The 27,402-nt window shown below is 40.3% G+C and overlaps 2 protein-coding genes across 2 annotated transcripts in view; both read left to right on the forward strand.

The window, feature by feature from the left end:
* Window positions 1–769: 769 nt before the first annotated feature.
* LOC141508942 (vomeronasal type-2 receptor 26-like) lies at window positions 770–13,012 on the forward strand. The gene is given in 6 exon segments (XM_074218049.1): window positions 770–822; window positions 1,001–1,292; window positions 1,814–2,617; window positions 5,157–5,384; window positions 9,088–9,211; window positions 12,063–13,012. Coding segments are annotated over 6 exon segments (2,451 nt in total).
* Window positions 13,013–27,332: 14,320 nt separating this feature from the next.
* LOC141509759 (uncharacterized) overlaps window positions 27,333–27,402 on the forward strand; it is a 36,283-nt gene continuing 36,213 nt past the window's right edge. Inside the window, exon 1 of the mRNA XM_074219529.1 lies at window positions 27,333–27,394. The gene's annotated coding sequence lies outside the window, so the exon portion shown is untranslated. The remainder of the gene's footprint in view (window positions 27,395–27,402) is intronic.

Genomic DNA, 27,402 nt, shown 5'->3' on the forward strand with positions numbered 1-27,402 from the left:
AGTCAATGTGACTTATGTGCCTTTACACATTTCTCTCTTTTCCAGTTAACTTTCCCAATATGATGGCTGAAAGTCAAACTAAGTTGGTTTAATTTTCATTATCATAAGTACTAACCATTTGAAGCCTTTTTTCATATGTCTAGAGATACTATGGATTTCTTTCCTTGATAACTACCAATTTGACTTCTTTGACAAAACATGAATTGATAAATGGAACTTATTTTTCAAATTTGAATCTGTTTTGAGTAAATATCTTAGAAATGAGATCTCTTAAAAGATGAATAATAAAATGATTTTTTTCCATTTAACTATAGCCCTTCTGATCTCAGGTGCATAGAATTTTTGTAATGGTAGAAACCATTTTTTTTTAATTTTATGTCATCAAAATTTTCTATATTATATAATTTTTGTATATCCCTTCTTTGATCATGAATTCTCCAGTTTATAATGCTGAAAAATAATTTCTTCCTTCTGTCTCTAATTTCAACAATATGATTCTACCTATTTTATGTATCCATTTTGGGAATTGTATAGAGATATAGTATCAGGTGAAGGCATTTTTTTCTCACAAACTGATGTCCAGTGTTCCTAAAATTTTTTGTCTTATTCTCTTTCATGAATATTTTTAAATGGCTCCACTTTTTAAAAACTTGTTAACTGATATTTAAAAAATTTGGCAGTTCTTGGAATAAATCTCTAGAATGTTTGGAAATAAATTGGTAGTTCACAGAGAGATTTGGGAATTTTCTGAGTCTGTTGATAAATATAAATGGGAGTGAGAGTCTCTGCTGTAGCTCCTGATTCCCTTTTTTCCAGATACAGGTAAGATGGCAAAGTAATAAAGCAAAATATTTAAAGGTTACAAAAAACAAAAAAAGATGGCTTTGGCTAAAACTTGTAGACACAAAATTTTACCTGTATAAGGTACAATTTTCAGTTCTTTGGAGGGGAGGCAAGTCATAAGTAATCCTTTACCCTGACAATCTTCTTCCCACTACAGGTGGCTGCTCAAATACTATTATCAGGTCCTGGCCTTAATATTTGCTGTAGAAGAGATCAACAAAGACCCCAATCTGTTACCCAATATTACCCTGGGATTCCACATCTACAATGCCTATCACAGTGATGAGAGGACCTTGGAGAGTTCCCTCTTGTGGCTATCAGGCCAGAGACAGACCATTCCCAATTACAACTGTGAGAGGCAGAGCAAGTCTATAGTGGTCATTGGAGGAGCCACTTCTGAGCTGACTGTCTCCATGGGAAACCTCCTAGAGCTCTATAAGTTTCCACAGGTAGGGAATCAGCCTATACTGACTGGAGGGCAAAGGCATGTCTTTGAGGATCTGACAATGTGACTGGTGAATTTTGGTAACTAATTTACCTTATAAGTGGTTTTCATAGAAAGAAAAAAAAAGCACTAAGACATTGAGAACAGACTTGTTCCTTTCCTAATGTCTTGTAGCAAGAAGCATTTTTCAACAAACAGAACTTTTCAAATTATACAATTGAAACCTCCAAGTATTTTTAATTATCTATTATTGGCAGGTTTCCACATTCAGTACTAAAGACACAAAGAAGCAAAAAGACAGAAAACACATATATTTCAGCTGCAGCACGTCTTATGAAGGAGATGACCCCTGATGGAGGTCTCAATGATCAGAAGTACTTTAACAGGCAGAGAAAAAGAAAGAATCCATTCTAGGTAGAGGGGGATGATGATTGTAGGTCCAGTTGTGGAATTGAAGGGTGGGGTAATCATTTCCTACAATAAATTCATTAAACTGAAAATGGCTCATATTTGGTTCCTATTCAGATCAGCTATGGTCATTTTGATCCACTCATAAGTGACCCACTTCAGTTTCCTTCTATTTATCAGATGACCCCCAGGGATACCTCTCTTCCCCTGGCCCTGGTGAAATTAATGCTTCATTTCAAATGGACCTGGGTGGGTCTCATTGCCTCAGATGATACAAGAGATGAGAAATTCCTTAGGGACCTTCAAGAAGAAATGGCCAGAAATGACATTTGTGTGGCCTTTGTACAGAAAATCTGGATTGGTCAATCATGGAGTTATGAAATGTTTGTAGTTTTGTTAAAAAACATATTGGCTTCTAAAACTAATGTGATTGTCGCTTATGGAGATGCAAATTCATTTCTGAGCCAGATGTTTGTAAAATTTCCTCATCGGGCTCTAAGAAGAATGTGGATCACCAACAGTCACTGGTATATTGCCAGAAAAACTGGTTTTAAGAAGTTTTTTATCTTCCATGGGGCCCTCATAGTTTCACAACAGACAAGTAAGATCCCTGGGTTCAAAGATTTTCTGAAAACCGTAAATCCTGCCAAATACCCAGAGAGTGGATTTCTTAAAACCTTCTGGAAATCAGCCGTTGGATGTCCATTTGAATTTGAAGGTAAAGATGGATGGTCCTGTTCACCAAATCGTTCTAAAGACACAATGCGTTTGAAATATTTAGACATCATTATGTCTGATCAGAGTTCCATTGTCTACAATGCTGTGCATGCTGTAGCCTGGGCTCTTAAAGAAATGTTCCTGTTGAGATCAGAGATGGAATCTAATGATGATGGAGATAAGAGCATTGTTCACCCCTGGAAGGTAAGATCCCTTCTTAAAAGCACTGATATCCAAATTATAGGAACTCTCATGTCCAGAAAAGAAATAATGGTTTAAACACTTAACTTACCTACTCTTGCAAAGAGGACCCTCTGTAAAACAGACCCAAGGAATAATTTCAGGTCATTTCTAATTTATGAACATTTCAGTTTCCTGTGACCACATGCAGGAGTGTTCATCTGTTCCTGAGAGTCTTTGCCAAAGAAGATGTCAGAGGAAGGATAGGATCATAAACAGTCTAGATTCTAGGTCTCCACCAGGACTGAGGAAGTCAGAACCAGGCAATTCTCCTTTCTCTGGAAGACATAGCTACTCTACACTAGCATGATACTCTTGGAGAGATCTGGCTTCAAAAAAAGAGGATCATGGTTCAAATCCTATATCTGAACTGATTCCCCAAATTATTTGATGTAAAAAGACTTCACATGTAAATAAAGTTGGACTAAATGGTCATGGGGGACCCCTCCAGCTCTAGATCTAACTCCTTACATGGGATGTTAAATTTCAAAACAAGAATGTCTTTATTGACTTTTCTAATTTATAGGCTCCTTAAGAGCTAGGGTTTCTCTTCTTTTTGTCTTTAGTCTCCAACACTGCAATGAGACTTAGATCTCTTCATAGCACTATAATAGGTGTTTATTGGAAGGGAAAACCTCTTAACTGTGCCCCTAGATTCTTGTTTCTCCTATTTCCCATTCACCATGGATAGAGCTGCTAATGGATGCTCTGGTATGTATGTACAATGGTTCTACTAAAAGACAATATGCTATGCGGTGAAGACAGGAAAAGCAAGATGAAAACAAACATCCTTACTCTCAGAGCTTCACAGTTGTGAGTATGCATATATATTTCCAAAGAGACATTTATATTTATTTGTGTATGAATAGTAAATACACATACAATGTAAAAGATTTATATATGCATATAGGTACATAATATCGATGTACACATATGAAATAAATATTATACAAAACCATGAAAACCAACAAAACTAAGATCATTAGGAAAGGAAGAGAAATATTAAGAAATTAATCTCCCTAAAGAACATCTGACCAAATTTTCCTGATCCTCTATGATCTCATGCTCCTTTTTTTAGGTTTTTTGCAAGACAACAGGGTTACGTGACTTGCCCAAGGTCACACAGCTAGGTAATTACGAAGTGTCTGAGGCTGGACCCAGCCATCATTATGCTCTCATACTCTTGGTCAAGAACCATAAAAGATCCTATATCCTCTAAGGGAAAGGAACCAGAAAACATTCTCAGCTTGCAAATAAAAGTCCTACACTCTCTAATTCCAGTTTTTCAAGCTAAATTAACATTATATCTCTTAACATTGTATTTCAGCAAAACACTGCTCCTAGCTGTTCTCTGAAGTAGAATTGAGTCACCCAACTCTAACTATTTTATTTTATTTTTTTAGGTTTCTTTTTTAAGTTTTTGCAAGGGAAATGGGGTTAGGCAGCTTGCCCAAGGCCACACAGCTAGGTCATTATTAAGTGTCTGAGATCAGATTTGAACCCAAGTACTCCTGACTCTAGGGCCGGTGCTTTATCCACTGTGCCACCTAGCTGCCCCTAGTCACACAACTCTATAACATCTCCCCAGGCACTTTAGCCTGAAACATACTGCTCCCTCCCCTCTGGCCACTAGAATCTCAAGCTTCCTTGTAGGCTCACTTTCTATTGGATCATTGACAAAAATCCTTTTATAATTCTTTCATCAACAAAGAGAACATTTGCAGAAATTACTTAGCCCATTGCATTGCACATAGCAGTGCTATATTTTTGTTTTTAGTTTTTGCAATGCAATAGGGTTAAATGGCTTGCCCAAGGCCACACAGCTAGGTAATTATTAAGTGTCTGAGGCCGAATTTGAACTCAGGTACTCCTGACTCCAGGGCTGGTGTTCTATCCCCTATGCCACCTAGCCGCCCCATAGAGGTGCTATATTAATACTTATTCTTTCCCTTCCAAGTTGGTCATATCTTCTTTCTCCAGAAATCATACTGCATTTGCTTCTCTGGTTCAGTGATGTGGTCACCAAATGAATGAACGTTCCTTGAAGACAAGAATTTATTATTACCATTTTATAACTTAAGGACCCAGCTACTTCTAGATAGAGGGCACGTAGTAAATAATTATAAAGCTTGGTTGAATTGCATTGGAAACATTCTGATTAAATATGGGAGTGAACTCTAAATCACTCACCCACTCCAGATTTACATCTCAAACTCACTTTCTAGGCTTCCTTTCCTATTTCCACTCTCATCAAAGTGAGGGCACCTTTCTGATCTTTTCTTCCAGGTTGAAAAATTCTTACTTCCAGTTTCACATTTGGCCTACCCTTCTAAGCCTGGTGAGACTTTCTTAGATGCTGGTTCTATTATACAATTTATTAGAAGTTCCTCCTAATTCTATGACACTTAGTTACTGAAAAAAATGTCAGGCAGCTTTAGAGTCCAGCAGACATCCATGCAAGATTTTACTGAGGAGATTCCATTTAATTTTCTTCTCTTTACAGCTTCATTCCTTTCTGAAGAACATTCAGTTTCCTGACAGTGCTGGGAATCAGATAGTCTTGGATAAGAAGATGGACTCGGTGGCAAGCTATGAGATTTTCAATTATGTAACCTTTGATAATGATACGGATATTCTGGTGAAAGTGGGAGAGTTTAATTCTCAAGCTCCATTTGGGCAAGATTTCAGCATCCAGGAGAAGACAATAGTGTGGCCCAAGTTGAAGCAACAGGTGAAGAGTGATTGAAATGTTGGTTTTATGAAAGATGTAAAATTAAGAAGATATATCATCAGAATAGTCATTAAAGTTTTTAAATAGGATGCAAATGCCACAAATCTGACTGCAGATAACAGCTAATTAATGAAGTTTTTAGACCCAACTTAGTTGATCTGGGGTAAAGATAAAGGCTCCAGAACACATGCCTTGAAGAGCCCAAGAAACAGACAGATTTCCCCACTGCACATCTGGGGTAGCAGGAGCATCATCTGTTCAGTGACATAACAAGGGGAGAAGGAAAGAGAAACATTCAGGAATTTCCTATTAGATCTAATGATTCTTGGTCATTTGATGCTAAACTCAGTAAACTTCTGTGGTATTGCCGTGTCGTGTTTGACATCTGGGCTCTTGATACATTGGAGCTCTGGGAAAATACTTGGATTATATTATTTCTAACTCTAGACTTCATTCATGGGAATCGAGTTTTCCCATTTTATGTCATATCACCTCTCTCTCTCTCTCTCTCTCTCTCTCTCTCTCTCTCTCTGTGTGTCTCTCTCTCTCTGACACACACACACACACACAAACACACACTCAAATACACACAAACACACATACACACATATATACATATGTGAGGCTGACCAATTCAGGGAATACAAATTTTGTAAAACCTATAGGCTGAGGAAGAGAATGACCATTTTTGTTTTTAAAGAATTCCTTTCTCTCTCACTAATTTTTTTATTCATTCAAAAATAATTTGCTACAGACTTATGAACTGAGTACTGGGTTTTTGGTGTAGAATGATATAAAAATAACATGAATATCCTTCATGTGTTTTTTTTTCTTCTTAGCTTTAGATGAAAAGTTATAAGTCCAAGTATAATTGCTCAGAACTCATGCTGAGGAAATTTCAAACTTTGGGCTACAGTTGCATTTCTACCTAACTTTGCTCAGCATAGGTCTTCTACTCCAAAATGTGTGTAGAGATGATGATGATCATCATGACTTTTCCCTTCTCTGCCACAGCTCAATCTAGACTTTACTCCTGAGAGGGAGCAATACCAAGCTTGAATACCAAGTTTGCTCCAGTCTCTCCTCTTCTGGACATTCAGAATCTTTAGTTAGGAAAAAGTTGCTGCCTTTTAATATAAATTCCTTTGGTGATTACCAAGTATCTCAAACAATGACTTTGAAAGATTCAAAGAAATGGAAATGTTCTGTTCACAATCAGTTCTAATAGAATCAGTCTCATAGTACTCTTAGTTAGTTAAGGTACCACTTTTAAGTGGGAGGAAGAATCCATGAAGCACTACATTTACAGACACATACATACAAAGAATTTTAATTTTTTTTTGTCCTGAGGAAATGCACTGGAGTTAATTTAGCCAAGTCTATACTCCGAAAACACAGAAAAGTTTTAGTGACAGGAAGTGCCCTCATTATCCTTTTTTAAAAATATTTTTCCAGTGTGACAGTAGAGGAAACATTGTTCTTAAGTCAGGAAGACAGGAGTTCAAATTTGGCCTCAGACTCTTACTAGCTATGTGACCTTGGACAAGTCACTTAACCCTGACTACCTCTCATCCAGGGCCATCTCTAGTTATCTTGATTCATATCTGGTCACTGGATCCAAATGGCTCTGGAGGAGAAAGTGAGACTGGTGACTTAGCACAACATCCCTTCACTCAAATCCAATTCTTGTGCTTGTCATGACATCATCTCCCTGATGTCATGGTCTTCTTCAAAAATGAAGGACAGGGGAAGCTAGGTGACACAGTGGATAGAGCACTGGCCCTGGAGTCAGGAGTACCTGAGTTCAAATCCGGCCTCAGACACTTAATAATTACCTAGCTGTGTGGCACTGGGCAAACCACTTAACCCCATTGCCTTGAAAAAATTAAAAAACAAAATGAAGGACAATCATTTCTTCTCCAATATATTTTATTAGAAAAATCTTAGAAAAAGTCTCTCTTGATTAAAAAAAAATTCTGATAATTAATATGTTTACCTCCCCAAAAGATTATAAAATCCTACTCTAGTGAAAAAATACATCAATAATAAATAAATAATGTATAACTCCACCCTTTGGTGTTGATGTGGTTCAGTCATTCAATCATCTCCAATTCTTTTTGAATCCATTGTAGTAGTGCATCAGGCCCTTCTATCAACCACTACCTCTCAAAATTGATGCAAATCTATGACAGTTAATTCCATGATATTCTATCTCCATCTCATCCTTTAAAATCCCCCTTTTATTTTCTCTTTAATGCTACACATCAAAGTCTTTTACAACAAGTTCCATCTTCTCATTATGTGGTTAAAGTATATAGGCTTCAGCTTCATTATTTACAGTTCCAAATGAATGGCTACTATTCATTTTTTGAAGTATTGCCTGTTTTGATATTTTTGATTCTAAAAATCTTCTCTAACAACAATAAATAAGATTAGAAAATATACCCTCATCATAGCCCTTATCTACTTTTAAACCAATCAGTTCTTTCAAACTTAGTTCTAACTGTTGGCTCATAGCCCACATACAGACTCCTAATGAAACAATGAAGATTTGGTATTCTCCTCTCTTTGAGGACTTGAAATATTTGTTGAAGTCACATAATCAGAGTGTAGTCAATGAAGATGTGAATTTTTTAAATGGAAATCCCTTGCATTCTTCATGATCCAGTGACTGATGGCAATTGATTCTAGTTCCTCGGCCTCGGTTTAAATCAACCTGCTTTTCTAGTAATTCTTGGTTCACTTATCATGGAAGCCTAGTTTAAAAGATCTTAAATATATCCTTGCTGACATTTCACATGAAATTTCCACATTCCTTGGCTTTGTCCTTTTTTGAATTGGTATGTGCAATTATCTTTCCAATTCAGTGGCCACAGTTGTGTTTCCAAAATTGACTGGCATATGGAGTCCAGAACCATATTTTAGTTATAAATAGCTCCACAACAATTCCATTATTGCACTAGCTTTACAATTAACAAGGCTTCTTAAGGCACATTTGATTTTATTCTGCAGGATATCTAGCTCGTTATCAGTAACCAAACCATTGTGATTCTTGCTGATATTCAGACTTTACTTGCATCTCTGCTTAGTGCACTCTTCCCACTGCTTCAGATTATAATCTACTTCTGCTAAAAGCTTAACATTGGTGTCTTTTATTATGCCCATTTCTGCATGAAACTCTCCCTTGGGACCTCCAATTTGGGGGTGGGGTTGCAAGGGGTTAAGTGGCTTGCCCAAGGCCACACAGCTAGGTAATTATTAAGTGTCTGAGGTCGGATTTGAACTCAGGTTCTCCTGACTCCATGACCAGTGCTCTATCCACTGCGCCACCTAGCCACCCCTAGGACCTCCATTTTTTTAAAGAGATCTCTTATCTTTCCTATTCTAGTAGAGGGTTTTTCTATTTCTTTGTGTTGCTTATTTTAAAAAAAAATCTCCAACAATTTTTTCTGATAATAGCCGCCCTTCTGTGGCTGGGAAGAAATAGAATTCCGTAGGTCTTTAGTGCTCCAGGCCCCTTTTACAAGGAAATTGATCCAAACTTGGCAGAATGACTGTTTTACTCATGTGAAAAAAGCATTGGTAGATTTTGCAGAAAATCCAGTTATATGTTTATTGCTACAAATAAGCTAAGCATGGGTAATAAATATTCTAAATCATGAATGGTGCCGCCTCAAAAGCCTTTGGATGCTTCCCTCTGTAGCCTCCTTACTCCAGATGCACAACAAGTTGTGGTCCTGGATTCCACATGAAAGCCAGGGAGGGAAAGCCGATCTGCTGTTTTGACTGTGTCCCCTGCCCAGAGGGACACATTTCCAACAATACTGGTAAGTCTGCGTAGACACTTCTGATCTTTCTCAACAAACATGGACTCAGGGTAACAAACCAAAGCTCAATGGATCTCCTGGGTAAAATCAAGTAATGGCAAGGTTTTCTCTATAGAACAAGATGTCCAGAGACCAAGAGAACCCTAGAAGAAAGGTCGGAAAACTCAGATTGAAGGTTCCAAGTTATCAATATTAGCGAGAGAATTTGGATTTGAGGTTTTCCCAAATTAGGAATTACTTGCCCTTCACCTGTGACCCAACTGCTAAGGGATAGATGCAGGGGGGGGGGCAGCCTACTTACACAGAGCTCTTACATTTACTTAGGACCTTACAGCTTTCATCAGTTCTTTCCCAACAAGACAGCAGTGACAAAATACAAATATTTCCACACTAGTTTCACAGAAGAGAAAGATACAGTTACCATCCATAGTTAAACAGCTATCAAAGACAGCTGAGACTTCAGTCAGGGCACTGGATGACAATCCATTTCATTTTTCAATTCCTGTAGACTGTCTTCTCTGGAAGTGTCTATTCCAACCCTATCTGGCACTCAGAAAATTCCCTCTCTTTCAGCTCATTAGACATCTATTTGAAGGTCAGACTTCCACTTATTCAATGCAACACTGATTTGTGGGAAAATGCAAATACACTTTGAAGAGATTTTAAGCTGACAAAGCTGGGCTACTAGGAAGAAATGTGACCAATTACTGCCAATGTGAGGGAAAGGAAAATAATCATAGATGATAATCATAATCATAATCATAATAGACAATGCTGAAATAATTTGACCTAGAGTAGTTCTTCCAGGACCAAGACCTCTGTGAAGTTGGTGATGGCACTAGTCATTGGAAAGTAAAGGAAAATCTTTAGGAAATGTTCTCTCCTCAGAAGAAAATGAAGAAAAGTAGTAGCTTCGGAGGGGCATCTATGGTGCCTGTCTCAAAAGAAAATACTGAATATTGTTCTTGTCACCTGAAATAGAAGGAATTGAGCAGGGGTTTGCCCAAGACAGACCAGGAATTCAGTTTTCAACCCTGGACTAAAACAAACTCCTATGCCTCCACCATTACTCTTTTGTTAAGAACATCTTATTAGAATATGCTTTCTTCCTAAAGGCAAGTATTCCTGGGTGCTTATAAGTGAATTGGAAGGTTCTCAGCAGCCTTCAGATCCCTAGGATCACACATCCAAAAAGTGGACATTCTGTTTCCACTTAAAGCTCCCCAAGTTGGGGGTAGCATTCACCACAATGAAGCCCAGACCATTTCTAGACCACTCTAATTATTGAGAAGCTTTCCCTGACATAGATCCCAAATGGTCTCTCCTTATTTCCCAGACTACTTCCATCTTAGTTCTCTAGCATTAAAAAGGACAAGTTCAGATCTCCACCTATCAGCACTTTAAATACAAAGCACACACTGTCATGTCCCTGCAGAATCTTGTAATCTCCAGGTAAACAGGCCCAGGTCTTTTGATAAGTATTTCTAGAGCTTTCAGAGTTGATGCCAAGCAAAGGAACTCAAAAGTCATGTTAGCAAAGCCTGAATGACATCCTGTCAACAGAGAGTTAGATCCATACACTTCATAAATATGCTAATCATCGACAGGAAAGACAATGGAACCGGTATCTTTAAATGATGTAGGGGCAGCTTCTCCATCCACAATCCAGAAGTCCAGAAAGTATCCTAAATTCAGAATAATAGAAACATTTTCCTATGAGTCGACACTACAAAGAACTGAGAATTCTAAGCTAGTGTGATGAACCCTTAAAAAGATTATAGTCCAATCCACACACAGAGGTGAAAAACAAAACAAAACAATGGAGTTTAAATGCAGAACAAAACATAGCATGTTCACTTTATAAGACTTCTTTCCTTTCTTTCTCATGGATTTTCACCTTTAGTTCTAATTCTTCTTTAAGAAAATTACTAATTTAGAAAGATGTTAAATAGGATTGCATAGTTATAACTTAAATCAGATTGCTCACCGCCAAGAGAAGATGGAAGGAAAAGGAGTGTAATAGAAAAATATGGAAATCAGAAGTTTGAAAAAAGTTGGAGGCTGAAAATTATCTTTCTGTGAAATTCGAAAAAATAAATATTAAAAAAAAAGGTTATGGTCCACAACCAGGAAATGAAGTCAGCAATGAAATGATTTCTTTAGTGTGTAACATACTACTGTCATGTTTATTATTGTTGCTTCTAAGAATAATATCTCATATCTAAAAAGTATTCTCTAAATATTATTCATATAGGAACCAGCATTTATATAGCAGCAATCTAATAAATAGAGCAGTGAATAAATCACAAGGCCTGGAGTCGGGAAGAATTATTGCTCTGAGTCCAAATCTGATCTGAGACACTTATTAGCTGGCCAAGCCACTTAACACTATTTCTCTCAGTTTCATCATTAAAACAAAGGTAGGAGGAGCTGGAGAAGGCAATACCAAGTAACGCCTGTGTCTTTGCCAAAAAAACCTCAAATGGGTCACAAAGAGTCAGTCACAACTCAGAATTATTGGAATTTATGTAATACTTTAAGATTTACAAAATTTTCATTTATTAAATCATTTGATCATTATAACAACTCTGTTAGGTCAGTCCAATTATCATTCCCATTTTACAGATAATGAATTAAAGTAGAAAGAAGCTAATTGGCAAAACCAGCATGAGAAAGCCAAAATTTTCTGGGACAAGATTCAAATTCAGGTCTCCCAAGTTCTGTGTTCCCCACATTCTCATCTCCATGGAACCAGACAGAACAATTTGTATTATTTTAACAATCATTTGGTGATCCTCTGATAGGAAAAGTTGAGGAATGCTAAAATGTTGAAATCATTTGTTCTCTTCAGATACAGATCAATGTAAAAAATGCTTTGAAGATCAATATCCCAATGAGGAGAGGACTCAATGCCTTCCCAAAATGGAGACCTTCCTGGCCTATGAAGAACCCCTGGGGATGACTTTGGCCTCAATAGCTATTTGCTTCTCTCTCCTCACAGCTCTGGTTCTCTGGGTATTTATAAAGCACCAAAACACACCCATAGTGAAAGCCAATAACCGGGATCTTAGTTACCTTCTCCTTGTCTCCCTCATCTTCTGCTTCCTCTGCTCTCTGCTCTTCATTGGCCAGCCAACTAAAACCAATTGCCTCCTCCGACAGACAACATTTGGGGTCATGTTCACAGTGGCCATCTCCTCTACTTTGACCAAAACGATCACTGTGGTTCTGGCCTTCAGAGCCACCAGACCAGGCAGCAGGAACAGGAAATGGGTGGGATCTAGAGCACCCATTTTTGTTGTTCTCTTTTGCACCTTGATTCAAGGCATACTCTGTGGAATCTGGCTGCTGCTCTCTCCCCCATTCCCAGAGGCAGATACACACTCTGACCGTGAACATATTATCCTACAATGCAATGAGGGCTCTCTCATTGCCTTCTACTTTGTCCTAGGCTACATGGGATTCTTGGCCCTGGGGAGCTTCATTGTGGCTTTTCTGGCCAGAAATCTCCCTGACACCTTCAATGAAGCCAGGTTCATCACCTTCAGCATGCTGCTATTCTGCAGTGTCTGGATCTCCTTCCTCCCCACATACCAGAGCACCAAGGGGAAAATGATGGTGGCTGTGGAGGTCTTCTGCATCTTGAGCTCCAGTACTGGCTTGCTAGGTTGTATCTTCATCCCCAAATGCTATGTGATCCTTCTGAAGCCACAGAGGAACATCAAGAAAACTTTAAAGAAGAATTCCAATTCCTGAATCAAAGATCATTCTGAAATGTTCTGCCTTATTCCCCCAAAATAGCATGAATTGTTAAACAAGACAAACTTCTTTCCAAATGTCCTGATGATAAACTTCAGAACCCCACTTTCTACTGCCCAAGAGCCTCTTGCCTATTTCACATTGCCACAGAATCTGCTGAGGCACCAACTATGTTCAGGATCCCAGCTGCATAGACCTGATAATGACACTTTCAGAGTCATCTCCCCTTTTCTTCCATTCACCCAATGAGTTGAATAAATTCTTCCATGATTTCTCTATGAGCACTATTTCCTTTCCAATTCTTCAACAATTAGATTGGTTCCTTGATTACTGAGAAACCCCAGGAAACTGAAAAACTTTTTGGTTTTTCTATTGTTCTCCCCAAATTTCTTTTCTATGTGAAAGGAAAATTACAATTTTATTTTCATTTAATATATTTGCATCCCACAATTCATTTTTCTAATACCCGCGACTGATTTATATTGTCTTTTTCTATTGAGTGGTATCAAAGGATGAGAGAGAAAGACAGACAGAGATACAAATGATAGACATAAGCAAATGTATTATATATATATATATATATAGTTATGAATGTGGATATCTATGCAAATGTGTGTATGAAGTTGTTGATGATACAGAAGCCTTATTGAAAAGCCAGACACTTCTTTATAGTCTAAAAAACAGGCAAAAATAGGCAAATGCCTATTGAAGATGACTAGCTCAATAGTGCAGTGGACAGAGCATCAGACTCACAGTAAGGAAGGTCCAAGATCATTGACATATCACCAAAGCCTGTTTGCCTCGGTGTCTTCACCTGTAAATAAACCAGAGAGAGAGAATGGCAGAGCATTCCAACATCTTTGCCCAAACGAAACTCAAACGAGGTTAGGAGGAGTCAGACATAACTGAAATGACTGAAAAACAGCAACAGCAACATTCTTTCCCCTACTGGTAGAGCTTCTCTTACAATACCTAATACTTTTAAGAAAACAGAGAGGAAATGATAAATAAAACTCTTCAACAACCGAAAGAGCTGATTTGCTCCATAAGATATTTTTATCTCTTCAAAAGAATACTGGGGAGGGGAGCAGGAGGGTGGCATACCTGTGTGCACTTCATTGCCTACCAAATTGTATATATAAATAGGATGGCTAGGTGATGCAGTGGATAGAGCCCCCCAGCCCTGAAGTCAGGAGTACCTGAGTTCAAATGTGGCCTCAGAATCTTCATAATTACCTAGCTGTGTGGCCTTGGGGAAGACACTTAACCCCATTGCCTTGTAAAAAAAAAAGATTATCAGACTGCCTTCTTGAGGAGGGGTGGAGAGGGAAGGGAGGATGGGGGGAAAAACTGTAAATTCAAAACCTTAGAAAAATGATAGATAGAAACTACTGTTGTATATAATTGGGAAAGAAAATAAAGTATCTATTAAAAATAATTTCCTTGATATTCTTGATCTTTTGTTTTTCCAGATAAATTTTATTGTGATTTTTTTCTACCTCTGTAAAAAATAATTGTTGGTAGTTTGATTTGTATGGCATTGAATAATAATTTGTATGGCATTGAATAATTTTAGGTAGAGTTGTCATTTTTATTATATTAGCTCAGTCTACCAATGAACAATACATATTTTTGTTTATATCTGCCTTTATTTATGTGAAAATTGTTTTGCAATTCTTTTCATATAGTTCCTGTGTTTTTCTACATTTTTCTACTGCTATTTCTTCCTTCTTTCCCCTGGTTGTGAACAGCATGGGAAAAGTAAATTTGCACTTAACATATTTACATATTAGTGATTTTGTTTGAAAGGAATTAGGACTAAGGGAAAAGAAAGAAAACCGAGGAGATGAAAGGGAAATATATGAGAGGTTTTTAAAAGAGTGAACAAAATATACATTCAGATTCAGATTGTTCCTTTTTCCCCCCCTCTGGATATGGATTGCATTGTCCTCTATGGGTCTCCCAGAGTTGCCCTAACTCTCTGAACTGCTGAGAGGAGCAGCATCCATCATAACTGATCATCTCACAATGTTGTTGTTAATGTGTACAATGTTCTCTTAGTTCTGCTCCCTTGAGTCAGCATCAGTTGATATAATTCCTTCTATGTTTCTCTAAAGCCTGACCACTCATGGCTTCTTATAAAAACAATAGTATTCCATAACATTCATACATCATATTTTGTTCAGTCATTTCCCAAATGATGTGCATCCCCTCAACATCCAATTCTTTGCCAATACAAAAAAAAAAGTTGCTATATAATTTTCTTGAGCATGTGAGATTTTCCTATGGTTTTTATTTTATCTGCAATCAGGTCTTGTATTGATACTGTTGTGTCAGAGTATGATCAGTTTTATTGCTCTTTGGGCATAACTCTAGATTGTTCTCTTGGTTGATTGGGTGACCTTAGGCAACTCACTTAAGCCCATTACCTTGCAAAAAAAAGACAAAAACAAGACAAAAACAAGACAAAAGCAGAATAGTTGGATCTGTTCATATTCATAACAGTTCAATGCATTAATGTCCCAATTTTCCCACATCTTCTCCAACACTGAGAATTTTCCTTTTTCATCACATTTGCCAATCTGATTGGTCTGAGGTGGCACCTCATAGTTATTTAATTTGAATTTTTCTAAAGGCAAAATCCTTTCTTTCTTCTGTATTTCTTCTCCTTCTCCTTCTTCCTTCCTACTTTTTTCTTTCCCCTCCTTTCCATGCAGTTCCTCCTCTTCCTCCTCCTTTTGCCTTCAGGTGACAACTTTTCATAGCTCTGCCTCATTGAATTAAAATCATATGCAAGTCAAGATATTACCCTCATGATGTCTTTGGTCCTTATCAAGAATAAAGGACAAACAATATCAACCTATTAACATCACCAGTGCCTTGCTACAGGCTCTTATCACCTCATGGTTAGACTAGTGATGCTGTTTGTCCTTCATTCTTGAGGACCACCACATCAGGGAGATGATGTCATGACATGCCTGTGAATTCAATTTGAGTGATTGGTGCTAGGTAAAGTCACCAGTCATACTTTCTCCTCTGAAGTCATCTGGCTCCAGTGGTCAAATCTGATTCAGGATGTATGGAGAAGGCCTTTGATATGACAAAATCAGTGTTAAGTAACTTGTCTAGGGTCCCACAGCTATTAAGTTCACTAGCTTTAGAAATAGCCTATTCGGGGCAGCTAGGTGACGCAGTGGAAAGAGCACTGGCCTTGGAGTCAGGAGTACCTGAGTTCAAATCTGGCCTCAGACATTTAATCATTACTTAGCTGTGTGGCCTTGGGCAAGCCACTTAACCCCATTTTGCAAAAAACAAAAAAAAAAACTAAAAAAAAATAGCCTACTGTTTCATATTGGTATCCCAGATCTCCCCACTTTAGTCCATTCTCTTTCAACTGTCAAATTGATCTTCATAGAATACAGGCCTAATCATATTACCTATAATATCCAGTAAATTCCAGAGATTCCTTATAAATCCCTGAAATCAAATATAAAAATTGGATTTTTAAAGCCCTTCATATGCTGACTCCATCCCATCTATTGTGTCTTACCCCTCCTCATGTTCTCCAATTCTGGCCTACTTCCTGTTCATTTTATAAGACACTCCAACGCTCCACTCCTAGTGTCTTCATTGGTTCTATCTACCAAGGCCTGGAATTTTTCTTCTTCTCTTCTCCACCTCTTGGCTTCTACCTTTCCTTACAATCCTGTGAGGAATCTAGGGTGCTGGTCTTCACAGGGTGTGGAGGGAGCCCTTAGGGAATTCATTACAAAGGGCCAATCACAAGACTGGAAGAGTTTTCCTAATCCCATCCCAAGGATACCAAACCCCAAACTGGTTCTCAAACAGGTCAAGAGTGACCTAGAGATCTTGACCTAATGCAACTGAGTTTGCACAATTAGGGAATTGAATATTAACCCACACACCCTCTGTGATTGGGGTTCATTAGCATATCACCAGTCATGTGATGTGGGGGGGGGTCATATTAGGGGCATATCATGGAAAGGATGGACCTCTTAGATTGTAACTCAAATTCTGAGAGCCTATGAACATCCCAGAGGGAGGGAAAAGAGTTTCTGAAGACCATAAATTACCTGACTTTGAAGACGAATTGGTGCCTCACACCTAGGAGTGAGGTACCCATATCTTGTAAGATATATCTTGCAAGGTTCGTGAATAAAATGTACAATTTTTCTCTCACTCTAGCAGGTTTTTCTTTTCATTCATTTATAACAATCCTGTCTCACATTAATCCTATTGCTTTCTTTCTGTTGATTATCACTAATTTATTGTTTCCCTACTTTCTCTTCATCTTGTACTTGGTGCACATGGTCTCCTCCCTAAACCCTAAGTTTCTCCAGGGCCCGTTACTTGTCTTTCTTTCTATCCCCAAAGCTTAGCACATTGACTGGCCCCAGTAGGTCCTAACAAATACTTTTTAGCTTAATTTAGCAGATAAACCTCTTCAGACTAGAATGAGGGAAAGTTACAGGAGTGGGGGGGGCATCTTGTAGATGGGCATTATTGGGGTGTAAAAGTGAAATTTCTATGAATTTATATTTCTGATCAAAAAATGGGTTTCTCAGCTTCTGATTTAGGTTCATAAGTCTGAATGGTAGCCTCTGCCCTTCTCAAGGTTGATGTCTCTCTTCAGCTATAAATGAGAAGACTGACTGTCTGCATGAAACAGTCTGGCTCCCTTCTAATTGCTTCTGGAAGCTAGACTTGCACATTTGTGTCAACAGTTAGACAAAGACCATCCTGAGAAGGCAGGAAACTGGTCTGGTTATCTCTGTAAGATACTTTAATAAATTCTTATACTTATGACATTTTGGAAAGGGAAAAATTCCAAAGTTTTATATGGGTATGACACATCTGATCAGCATAGGAGACAATAGTCCTGCTGCTAATGGTATCTTGGTCAATTCTGACAGAGAACAGACCTCATAGACAGGTAAGAGTATCATAAAGTAATCAATGTCCACCTTTATGTACTAACTAATGTGTATATTTGGTTGGACACCAAAAGTTTAGAACTCTATGTGATTTCTTTTTTTTGTTGTTGTTTTGTTTTGTCTTTTTTTGCAAGGCAGATGGGGCTAAGTGACTTGCCCAAGGTCACACAGCTAGGTAATTATTAAGTGTTTGAGGTAGTATTTGAACTCAGTCCTCCTGACTCCAGGGTCTATGCTCTATCCACTTCACTATTTAGCTGTCCCTGTGTGGTTTCTATCAATACATTTTCCTCATTAAGCTTTTGGTGGATAGCTTTAATTATATTTTCTTCCTCTAGGTTTTTCAGTAAACTTGAGAGAATAAAATTCACGTACAACCTAATTTTTTGTTATTTCATTTTTAACCCCCGAATAATTAAGGGTTGACAGTGGGGAGGGTTGGAATTCTGTTGGAGAAGGATTTCTTGGGGGGGGGGTCCAGGATGGGAAAAGAGTTGGAAGTAGGTTCAGCAGAGATAGGGATGTTGGACTGGATTTGTTGGGAAAGGAAGGGAATAAACAATTATTAAACAGTTACCAGGTTCCAGGCACTGTGCTAAGCGATTTACAAGTAAGATCTCATTAGGTCTTCACAACAACCCTGGGAAAGTAGGTGCCATTATTAGCTAATTTTACAATTGAGGAAATTGAAACACGGAAAGATTTGGTGTCTCACCCAGGATTGTGTACACAGATAGCATCTGAGACAGATTCTGAATTCAGTTCATCACTTTATTCACTTTGCCATTAAGAAGGAGCATGGAGAGGTGGGGCCCAGGAATACTGGTTGGGGTAGGGCAGTTACAATGCATTATTCTGGGTGGTAGAAATGAAGGTGCAAAAGGGTTCTTGTAAGATTAGGAATAAGTAAAGGGGGATGGGCTAGGAGAAGTGAACTCTGCCGGACTGGGGCAGGAAAGGGTATGTCTGGCTGGGGGGAAAGGCAGAAAAATTGTAGGGACTTTGTAGAAATTGAGGAGATAGTGTATTGGGGAATGATAAAAGTGGGAAAAAGAAGAGGTAGAGAGAAGAGGGAAAGTGTGGTCCTTCAGAATACATCTGTGCCTAGTGGAAGCGGAATGGAAGACAGAAGGATGACTAAACAGAAAGGGAGGTGAGAGAATTGGAGATAGCAGGAAAGACAAAGAGAGGGAAGCAGCCCCCCAGCCAAAAGCAGAGGACTTCTGGGAAGGCGGCTGTTCCTTACTCAAAGTCCCTCCCACTAGCATCCTTCTAAGCTCACAAGCCCATCCCATAATAGTTGTTTACAGCTTCATTATCCTTTGTGTTGCTGTACTTAATGATTGAGGGGAGTGGGGATGCCAATGAAGGGAAGGGGTGGCAGCTGGGCTGCAGAATCTCCATTTCCCAGGGGTGCCTCAGCAATTTGGGGAGCTTTCATGATTTCAGTCTTGGTGTCTGTCCCCAATTGGAAATGGCCAGCTTCCCAGGGCTCCTCTTCCCTTTTCTCTTTCTCAGTCCCTGAGCCAACAATCCATGCTCTTGGATGAACAAAAGTCCCATGGTGTGATGAGCCCCCCCTCCATGCCCAGCATCCTGTAGGTCCAAGGCTGGGGGGAAGCAGCTGTTAGAGAAGGGAACAATGGACCAGTTAAACTGGGAGAGAGGAAAGACAGTCTGGCCCAGAGATGGAAAAGGACTGGCCAGAGGGGAAGGGGGCTGTCTGGGGAAGGTTTCAGGTGTGTGTGTGTGTGTGTGTGTGTGTGTGTGTGTGTGTGTGTGTGTGTGTTGGGGGGGGGGGAAGTAATGGCTCCTGACCAATTAACCAGAAGAAACCAGAGTCGTGTAAATAATCCAGCTACTATTTAAACCCAAGAAAGGTGGAAGAGGATTCTTTTGTTAAGGTCCGAGAAAAGTCCCCAATTATGGAACAGAGGCACTCGACACCATGGAGATGCAATAGCAAGGGTTTATTAAACTAGCTCGAGCTAGGGTTATGTCCTAGGACAGGGCTAGGATCCTGGAACCCCGAGTAAAGCGAGGAGAGACCTTATATATTGTTCACTAGGGGAGTTCCAAGCATCAGCTGCTTGTCTTGAGATAGTGTGGCGTCTTATCATTGAATGCAGGGCCTCGGGGAGGTTCCCCCGTTGCATGGTCCGATAGATGACCAGGCAGAAACTTAGGAGCAGAAGTTAGGCAAAAGTTCACAGGTTTCCACACTCAGGGTCTTACACTTTAGTCTAGAAATGGCAATTTGGGGTGGGGAGGATGTTTGTAAGGTAGGAGCTGGGAGCTTGGGGGCTAGGGTATTCAGGACTAGATGTAATGGTGAGGTGGTGGTAAGAGAGAAGCAGAAGTCCTACCCTTGAAGGTTTGGAAGGGTCTGTGTGTGTGTGTGTGTGTGTGTGTGTGTCTGTCTGTCTGTCTGTCTGTCTGTCTGTCTTTCTGTGTCTCTGTGTCTGTATGTGTGTCTATGTGTGTCTGTTTCTGTATCTGTGTGTCTGTGTCTGTGTCTATCTGTGTCTGCATGTCTGTTTCTGTCTGTGCCCGTGTGTCTTGTGTATGTCTGTGTATGTGACTGTGCTTCTGTGTGTGCCTATGTCTCTGTCTATTGTGTACGTGTGTGAGTGTATGTGTATGTATGTGTAACTGTATTTCTATCTGTGTCAGTCTGTGTGTCTGTGTGCTTGTATGTGTATATGTGTGTATGTGTGATTGTGTGTGTCAGTAGGTGTCTGTATGTGTGTGTGTGGAAATAAAAGAGAGATGGAGAATTAGAGGTTGGAGGGAATGAGAGCTGGAGGAAGAGAGTGGTACCAAGGAAAAGCCCTGATGCTGAGTGAGGGGAGCAGAACCAGGATAACCTTGTCCACATTAACAGCAACACTGTGCAATGGTCAACTCTGAGGGACTCAGCTCCTCTTGGCAATTCAGTGTTTAAAGGCAACACTGAAAGCCTTGGGTTGGCAAATGCCATCCACATCCAAAGGAAAAACTATGGCGACTGAATGCAGAGCAAAGCACATTTTAAAACTTCTTTTATGGCTTTTTCTTTCTCATTTTTCTAATTCTTCTTTCATAACATGACTAATATGGAAAAATGTCAAACCTGATTGCATATTCAAGCTGTATCAGATTACTCACTGTCCCGGAAAGGGAGAGGAAAGGAGGCATGGCAGAACAATGTGGAACTCCAATGCATATAAAAAAGATGAATGTTGAAAACTATCTTTGCATGTAATTAGGAAAAAAAAGAAAAGAAAAGAAAGAACAAAAAGAGGTAAAGGAAGGAAACGTGATCATAAAGATGATTATATTGTGGCTTGCAGGACCTAGGATTATGGATCTGTAAGTATAGGGAATGACTGAGCAGGAAGAGGAGTTTTCAAAGGATAGGTGGGGAGAATTTGAAAAGAGGTCTCTCAAGGGACTAGAAGCAGAGAAAGGGATAAGTGAAAGAAAGTCTAAATTGTCTCTGTGTAAGATGCGAAGGTATATCTTCAAAGGTTTTTTGGGGGTGTGTGAGAGAGAACTGTATAAACTCAGTATTCAAAGCAGCTAGGTGTTGCAGTGGTTAGAGCACCAAGCCTGGAGTCTGGAAGAGCTGAGTTCCAATCTGACTTCAGATCCTTACCAACTATGTGACCCTTGGCAAGTCACTTCACCCTGTTTGCCTCAGTTACTTCATCTGTCAAATGAACTGAAGAAGGAAATGGCAAACCCAATATCAAGTGTCTTAGCCAAGAAAACCCCAAATGGGATAGAAAGAATTAGACACAACATTGAATAGGAACACAAACAGCATTTAAAACCATTCACAAACAACTTTCAACATTTTCTTTCAGTCTTATTAAATATTGTTTCTGCTCTTTTCAATCTCAAGAAATTGGCCTTGCTGTTCCTCCTGCCCACCCTCCCCTTTCCCATTTCCAAGTCTCCCCCAGCCTCAGCCCCACACATTAGGGTACACTCATCTTCATCTCCCTCCTTTGGAAACCCTTACTGCCTTTAAAGCCCAGTTCTCAAGCTGGGAAGGGTAAAACCGTGTGGATCTTGCCAGGTGCTAGTTCTCCCCACACTCTTAAAAAGTCCTTGAACTCGCTTTGCATTTTGTAACTGCTTCTATGAGTACGTGTTGTTACCTCTGAGAGATTATAAAATCCTTTCTGAAGTCAAGGATAAATCCATTTTTCCCTTGTCTTCCCAGCCCCCTGCATTTGGATGCTTAACTTCTTTTTTTTTCTTCACAAGACTAGGAGATTAACTGACTTGGCCAGAGTCACACAGCTAGTAATGAATTTGAATTCAGGTCTTCCTGACTCCAGGTCTGGTGCTCCATCCCCTGGGTCATTTAGCTGTCCTTTTGGGTGCTTCACTCTTCTTTGTTTCCAAGTCCTCTCTGGAGTTTGAAGATGCCTGTGGGGCTACTCTCAGATTCATTTCTTTTTAATGCAAAAAATACAGTACAACACTGTCTTCTGGCTTCCCTAGCCTCATCTAAAAATCTCACCTTCTTCCAGAAGCCATTTCAGGCTAGCCTTGATGCTAGTTCATTCTCTCTATGTTTATTTTCCTGGAAGAAATATCCCTCCTTTTAATTCCTGTGATAGATAACCGTTGTCAAATAATCACAACACAGAATTTTGGAGTTAGGAAGCCGACATTTACTGTGCTTGAGCTCAGGTTCAGGAAGTAAAAAAAATAACCTTGAGTAAAGATGAAAATTCTAATGATGTCATGAAGGTAATGATTTTTGACAAACAGCAACTTCATACATCCTCTTAATCCATGCTAATTGAACAAACTTAGTTAAAACAAAATCATAAATCTCATACATCTCCTATAGAAGCAAACTAGTTATATGGATCTACAGGTAAACTGAGTCAGGTTATAGCTTAAACTACATATAGAGAAGGTTCACAATGGACTGTTTAAAAGAAGGACATGGGGGCAGGTAGCTAGGAGCACTGTCCTTGGAGTCAAGAGGACTTGAGTTTAAACCCTACCTCAGACACTTAATAATTACCTAGTTGTAGTAAGTCACTTAACCCCATTGCCTTGGAAAAAAAAAAAAAAAAAAAGATGTACATGTTTCAAAGAGAACCAAGGTTTAGAACCCAGATAATCTTTCCACAAAGAGCTAAATCACTACAAAAAACTCAGCCTCCCCTTTTGTTTTTCCTTCCCCACCTCAGGAACTGCAAAAGGTCTTCCCTTAATTTGTCATTCAGTGAGTCAGGTTTTTGACCTGGTAAGGTGTATACTAACAGAAAACAGGCATTGTTTAGTCAAATGATGCAGAAAAAAATGGCATTATAGTAATCAAATAAAAATGAAAAATGATCATCACACTGTATATATTTTGCTTGATTTGCTATCCCCCCCTCACCTTTGAGCTTGAGCTCCTCCTCCTAGCCTTGCTTTTTCTCTTTCAGCACGCTGGACAGTTCACACCCTTTGTTTGGAACCCCAGAACTACAGAATAGAAAACATTGGAAGGGAGAGATACTCAACTTTCCTGGAAGCTGTTTGAGGGACCCTGGAAGGGATGTGCCCCAATCCTGGTCTGCTCAATCCAGGCTATGGTCTATGGCCACTTGACCAGAGGAAAGGAAAAGTCTATACCAGAGAGGCTGACAAATCTGCACCTAGCTAGCAGCCAGTGCTGAACAGCTTCACTTTCTCTAACCATTTCTCCTTCTACCTTTATTGTATCTTCCCCTCAGCTGCCACATGCATCATCATAATTAAAACAGGTGAAGAGAAATTGAACTCCCCTTCTCCATGATCCTCCTACAGTCATGGGTCATGCCACTGCCTTTTTCCTGACACCACAACCCAACTGATATAACCTGACTTCTAATTCAGCTTCAGATACTTACTAGTTGTTTCCTCTCTGTAAAATGGGAAAAATAAGAAATACTTACTTCCCAGGGTTAATGTGAGAATCAAATGAGATATTTCCAAAATGTTTTGAAAACTTTAAAAAGCTATAGAAATGATAGCAATTATTATTATTCTACCTTTTCATCCTCATTCTCAATCTCTTTTTAGCCTAAAACACTTTGTCATCCTCCTTTTCATTTTCTTTTTCCTTATCATCTCTAGTCTGTTCCTCTGCCATTTTCCTTCACCATTTTATTTTCCTCTTTTCCCCATGGGTTTTCTCAAATACTATTTTTTCCCTTTCTTTTCCTCCAGTCAAAGCAATTATTATTACATCCTAATACTAGGCACAGGAGATACAGAGTAGAGTGAAATTTCTTACTTTCAAGAAGTCATTCTTGGTCCTGAGTTCAATTGAATCCTCTAGAGATGTACAAATTCATTTACTTTTCTTGGCTAAAGGACTTACAGCTGTATAAAATATAGTTGATTACTTCCTCTTGTGAGTTACTCTAGAGTCCTCACTTTAGGGGGCCACCTGAAGCTGTTTTTGTACCCTGAGACCAAAACCAAGAAAATTCAGACACTCCCCAGCCCAATGAGGTAAGAATTCCCATTAAACTCCATGCTAAATTCCAGAGAATAGTTCGATTTCAAATAAAAAAAAATTCAAAAATAAAGCAATTGAGTTTTAAAAAGTGGTAGACCTGGGGCAGATAGGTGGTTCAGTGGATAGAGCATTGGCCCTGGAGTCAGGAGTACCTGAGTTCAAATTTGACCTAAGACCCTTAATAATTATGTAGCTGTGTGGCCTTGGGCAAGCCACTTAACCCCATTTGCCTCGCAAAAAAACTAAAAGAAAAATAAAAGTCATAAAATTTAAAAACTGATAGACTCACCTCATTGCAAGGCCAGCTTTGGCTAAATATCCAATGCTATTAAAAAGGGAGTTTACTCCCTTTCCAAGTCAAAATTTGTCTAATCTCAAATCTGTCAACTGAAACACAGGTTTGGAAAAGAGCAGAGATTTGAAAAGTTACAGACTTCTTTCCCTCTAAGAAGCAGAGACGGCTTGTCCCTCCTCAAATTCCCATCCATACCTGCATGTCACAGCAAAAAAAAAAAAAAAAAAAAGTAAATAAATAAAACTGTGAACTCTAAAACTGTAATCCTTAAAAAATAGGATTGAAATAAAATAACAGAAAATATAGGTTAGACAAGAAGTTTTATTTCTCTAGGATTTACCATATATAGGTGGAGGCCAAAGAGGACTACCCTGAACTGAGGTAGAGGAAAATCTTTATCCAAAAACACAAGTTAGGGGATCTTATAAACCTCTTTGGTGGCCTGACAATGAAGGTTGCACACTCTTAAGTTGTTCAATTGCCTTCTTATACAGTGCTATCTGATGAATTGCTATCTCTTCCTGGACTTTTAGCATCAGGCAGGCAGAACAAATTTTCCTGTATCCTAGCCATTGTCTTCCTGAGTTTGTAATTAGCTGCTGAAATGGATAGAGCACTGGCCTTGGGTTGAGGAGGCTGGGAGTTTGAATACAACCTCAGGCATTTGCCACTTGCTAGCTGTGTGGCCTTGGGCGAGTCACTTCACCCTGATTGCCTAGCTGGCCACTGGCCCCAAATGTCTCTGGAGAAGAAAGTGAGACCTGTGACTTAGCACAACACCCCCTCACTTAAATCCAATTCATGCGTTTATCATGGCATCACCTTCCAGGTGTCACGGTCTTCTTCAAAAATGAAGGACAAACTTTGTCATTGTTAATTAACAAAGGGGAAGACCCACAGGTCTTGACTTCTCATCTAATGACAAAGGTGCCTGAGACATAAAGGCTTTGATTACTGTCCAAAGAAGTTGCCTTTTATTACCAGGAATGCAGTTAAGACTTTGACAACACTAGGTAATTTTTACAAAGGGATGTTTATTTCAAAGATATAGGCAGGGCGAATATGCAAATGTTTTCGCCAAAAGGCATTCTCTTTCCCTAGACTATCTCAGTGTATGGAGGGAATAGGCTCAAAACTGCTCACTTTTTGTGAAGGGCATAGGGAAATGATCTTGTTGGACTTGAAAGTGATGCTCTTAGGAACAGTGAAGACTAGTGCCTAGAACACCTTCGATGAACAATGAGTACAGTCTTAGCCACTCCTTGGGAGCCACCCCTGTGGTATACATACACATACCTGGAACCCGGTGCTAAACCACTTCCTAAGTACCACCCTTGTCCAACCCACTATGGAAATGCATTTAAGCAAGGTTCTCCAGAGTAGAGCTCTTTTTCTCTTGTTCTTTTCTTTGCATTTTCTCAGCAAAGATAGTCACTTTCCCTGTCTGCTCCTGGTCTATGCTTGCTGGAGCAATATGGCCCCAGCTCCGTGGGGCCAGATTCATGTTGATCTTTCCCCTCCTGGGCTCCCTGCCATCTCCTTCTCTCTTCTTTCCTCTAATTTTCTTCCCGTTATTTCTGGGCTTGTAACTAAATTCTTTTGTAAGTCTATGGTTGTTTCTGTGAACTTTGCAGGCTTGTCAAATAGCAATCCAGAGCTCTCCCAACGCTGGGGCCAGTCCTGAAGCGAATGGCAAGAGCACCCATTTCGTGGGTTAGACCGACTCTGCTCAAGTGCAGAGGAATGAGGGATGACCGTGCTGGGTTTTGGAAAGCGGGATCACGCCCTTCTCGTCTTGCCCTTAGAACCCTGGGGCTCGGTGTGGGGGATTCCCTGAGATGAGAAGCCCCCTCCTCTCCCCTGGATAGCCGAGCACCAAACACGCGGAGCCAGGGGGCCCTCCCGGGCGATGAGGCCAGGAGGGGCACGGAAGTCGGTTCAACCCTTTTGGCAGGCCCCCCAGGGCTGGCAACGCCCCCCGCTGAGGCCCGCACCATGCCCGGTGCCGCAGACGTGGCGGCTCGAACAGAACTGGTGCCAAAGACCCTTCTTTGGCAAGTTAATGCGCTTCTCCAAGAGCCGCCCCTCCCGTAGGGAGATCCGTGTCTGGGGCCAGCGGCGCGCGCCAGAGGCTTCCTTAGGAATGAATGAATGAAATGACTGAATGAATGAATGACCGAACGAAGGAGTGAATGAAGCGCACGGTGTCCCGCAGCTGCCCGGGTGGGGGCGGGCCCCGCGGAACGAGCCTCCTTTTACCGGGGGGAGCCCGCAAAGACACGGCGGGGCCGGCCCCGGGGCGTCGCCATGGGGGTCCCGGAGGCCGCCCCTCGCTGCGAACCGGGAGGGCTGGGGGGCCGAGTCCACGCGGGACGCGCCGTCCGGGGGCGCCCCCTCCCCGTCGCCGCTCCTCTTTGGGGGCGCAAGCTGGGGCGGACCCCCCCCCCCCAGCCGACTTGGGGAGGGGAGGGGGCGGGGCGGCCTCCGCCAATCATCCGCCGTCGCCTTTCTCGCCCCGCCCCACTCCCGGCGCCCGGTCCCCGCCGTCCGGCCCAGTGCATTCTGGGCTTTGTAGTTCCCCGGTTTCTGCGCAGGCGCAGTTCTCAGGGGGAAGGTGGAGGGGCAGGGCCGGCGGTCCCCTTCGGGCGTCGTTTTTGGGGTGACTGCTGCGAGAGGTGAGCGC

This window comes from Macrotis lagotis, chromosome 1 (genome assembly GCF_037893015.1).
Source record: "Macrotis lagotis isolate mMagLag1 chromosome 1, bilby.v1.9.chrom.fasta, whole genome shotgun sequence".
NCBI lineage: Eukaryota > Metazoa > Chordata > Mammalia > Peramelemorphia > Peramelidae > Macrotis > Macrotis lagotis.